The 1,410-nt window shown below is 34.6% G+C and overlaps 1 protein-coding gene across 1 annotated transcript in view; it reads right to left on the reverse strand.

Moving 5' to 3' along the window:
* LOC106526385 (proline-rich protein 9-like) overlaps positions 1-814 on the reverse strand; it is a 2,281-nt gene extending 1,467 nt beyond the window's left edge. The window contains exon 1 of the mRNA XM_014020982.1: positions 84-814. Coding sequence (XP_013876436.1) covers positions 84-234 — 151 coding nt within the window. The 5' untranslated portion in view covers positions 235-814. The remainder of the gene's footprint in view (positions 1-83) is intronic.
* Between the last annotated feature and the right edge of the window lie 596 nt (positions 815-1,410).

A 1,410-nucleotide genomic window follows, 5' to 3' on the forward strand; every position in this document is an offset into this window, starting at 1 on the left:
TCTCTGCTGGGACACATGTCCCCTGGTCCCTGCTGGGACACATGTCTCCTGGGTCTCCTGGTCCCTGCTGGGACACATGTCCCCTGGTCTCTGCTGGGACACACGTCTCCTGGTCCCTGCTGGGACACATGTCTCCTGGTCTCTGCTGGGACACACGTCTCCTGGTCCCAGCTGGGACACACGTCTCCTGGTCCCTGCTGGGACACACGTCTCCTGGTCCCTGCTGGGACACATGTCTTCAGAAGACCCAGAGACGGTTTAGGGTTCCCAAAGTTGGGGTCGGAACCTCTTTGTGGGTCACAAAACATCAAGTGAGTGTCCCTAGACGATTTTCAGACATCCATTTAAATGCAAAAAGAATAAAAAATGCTAATAGAATATTTTCATCATGATTATTGCAATTTTTTTTAAATAATCATAAATGAAGAAAATTGGTATCATAGTTAATGGGGTTGTTTATTATTCTCATGTTTAACAGAGTTATTAGCTAAGTTTGCATAAATAAACAAGTAATATTTGGGGTCACGAGTGTTTGCAACTGTTATTTTGTGGGTTTGAAAACCACTGGTTTAGACAACTCAACCAAGATTTTGTCCAGCACTAAAGATGAAGATACGCTGAAGATGAACTAAAACAATCTATTGGAAGCCTCTTATGGACTATTCCATACTCAACTAGATCAAATATATAACCTGAGTGAGTCATTTAGTCACAAAACTTTCATAAGTTAGTTTAAGTTCACAGTTTAAATAACAAATCCTATTTTTATTTTACAGAAAAGAGCCGTCTGAATTATTACCAGAAAACATTTCTGTCATCCATCAAATATATTATTTTCTAGATTGAAATTATTAAAATTTTATGAGTTGGTTGATTATTATATCTTGCAGATTATGTATAAGACTCATAATTTTTTTTACCTTTAAACATTCAATTATATTTTGTTAAGAGAGAAAGTTTATATAATCTTAAGGGGCTTGAGATGTTTATAAAACCTAAAATTCGAACAAATTTGAAGGATCGATGTACTTCGGTTCAAGGAATAAGATTGTGGAATAATCTGGAAAGTGATTATAAAAATGTTGGTTCAATGTGTTTAAGAGAATGATTAAAGTGAGTTTGTTAAAGAAATATGAAACTGTATAATGTATATGAAAAGTTGTTTGAAAAGGAATTGAAGTTTTTATTTTTGTTTTGTTTTTTGATTAATATTGTTTGAAATTAATCTTGGAAAAAAGGGGCAGACATTATAAGATTTTTTTCTTCTTTCTGCTTCCGTTCATTTCAAGTGTGATTTTTTTCTTTATTGTGTATAAAATTTTTATTTTTATATGAAATGAATAAATGAATTAAACTTAAACTGAAGTTGTCGTGACTGAATTTTAATGGAGGCCGGGGTGTGACTGGGAT

Source organism: Austrofundulus limnaeus, unplaced genomic scaffold (assembly GCF_001266775.1).
Source record: "Austrofundulus limnaeus strain Quisiro unplaced genomic scaffold, Austrofundulus_limnaeus-1.0 Scaffold274, whole genome shotgun sequence".
Classification (NCBI taxonomy): domain Eukaryota; kingdom Metazoa; phylum Chordata; class Actinopteri; order Cyprinodontiformes; family Rivulidae; genus Austrofundulus; species Austrofundulus limnaeus.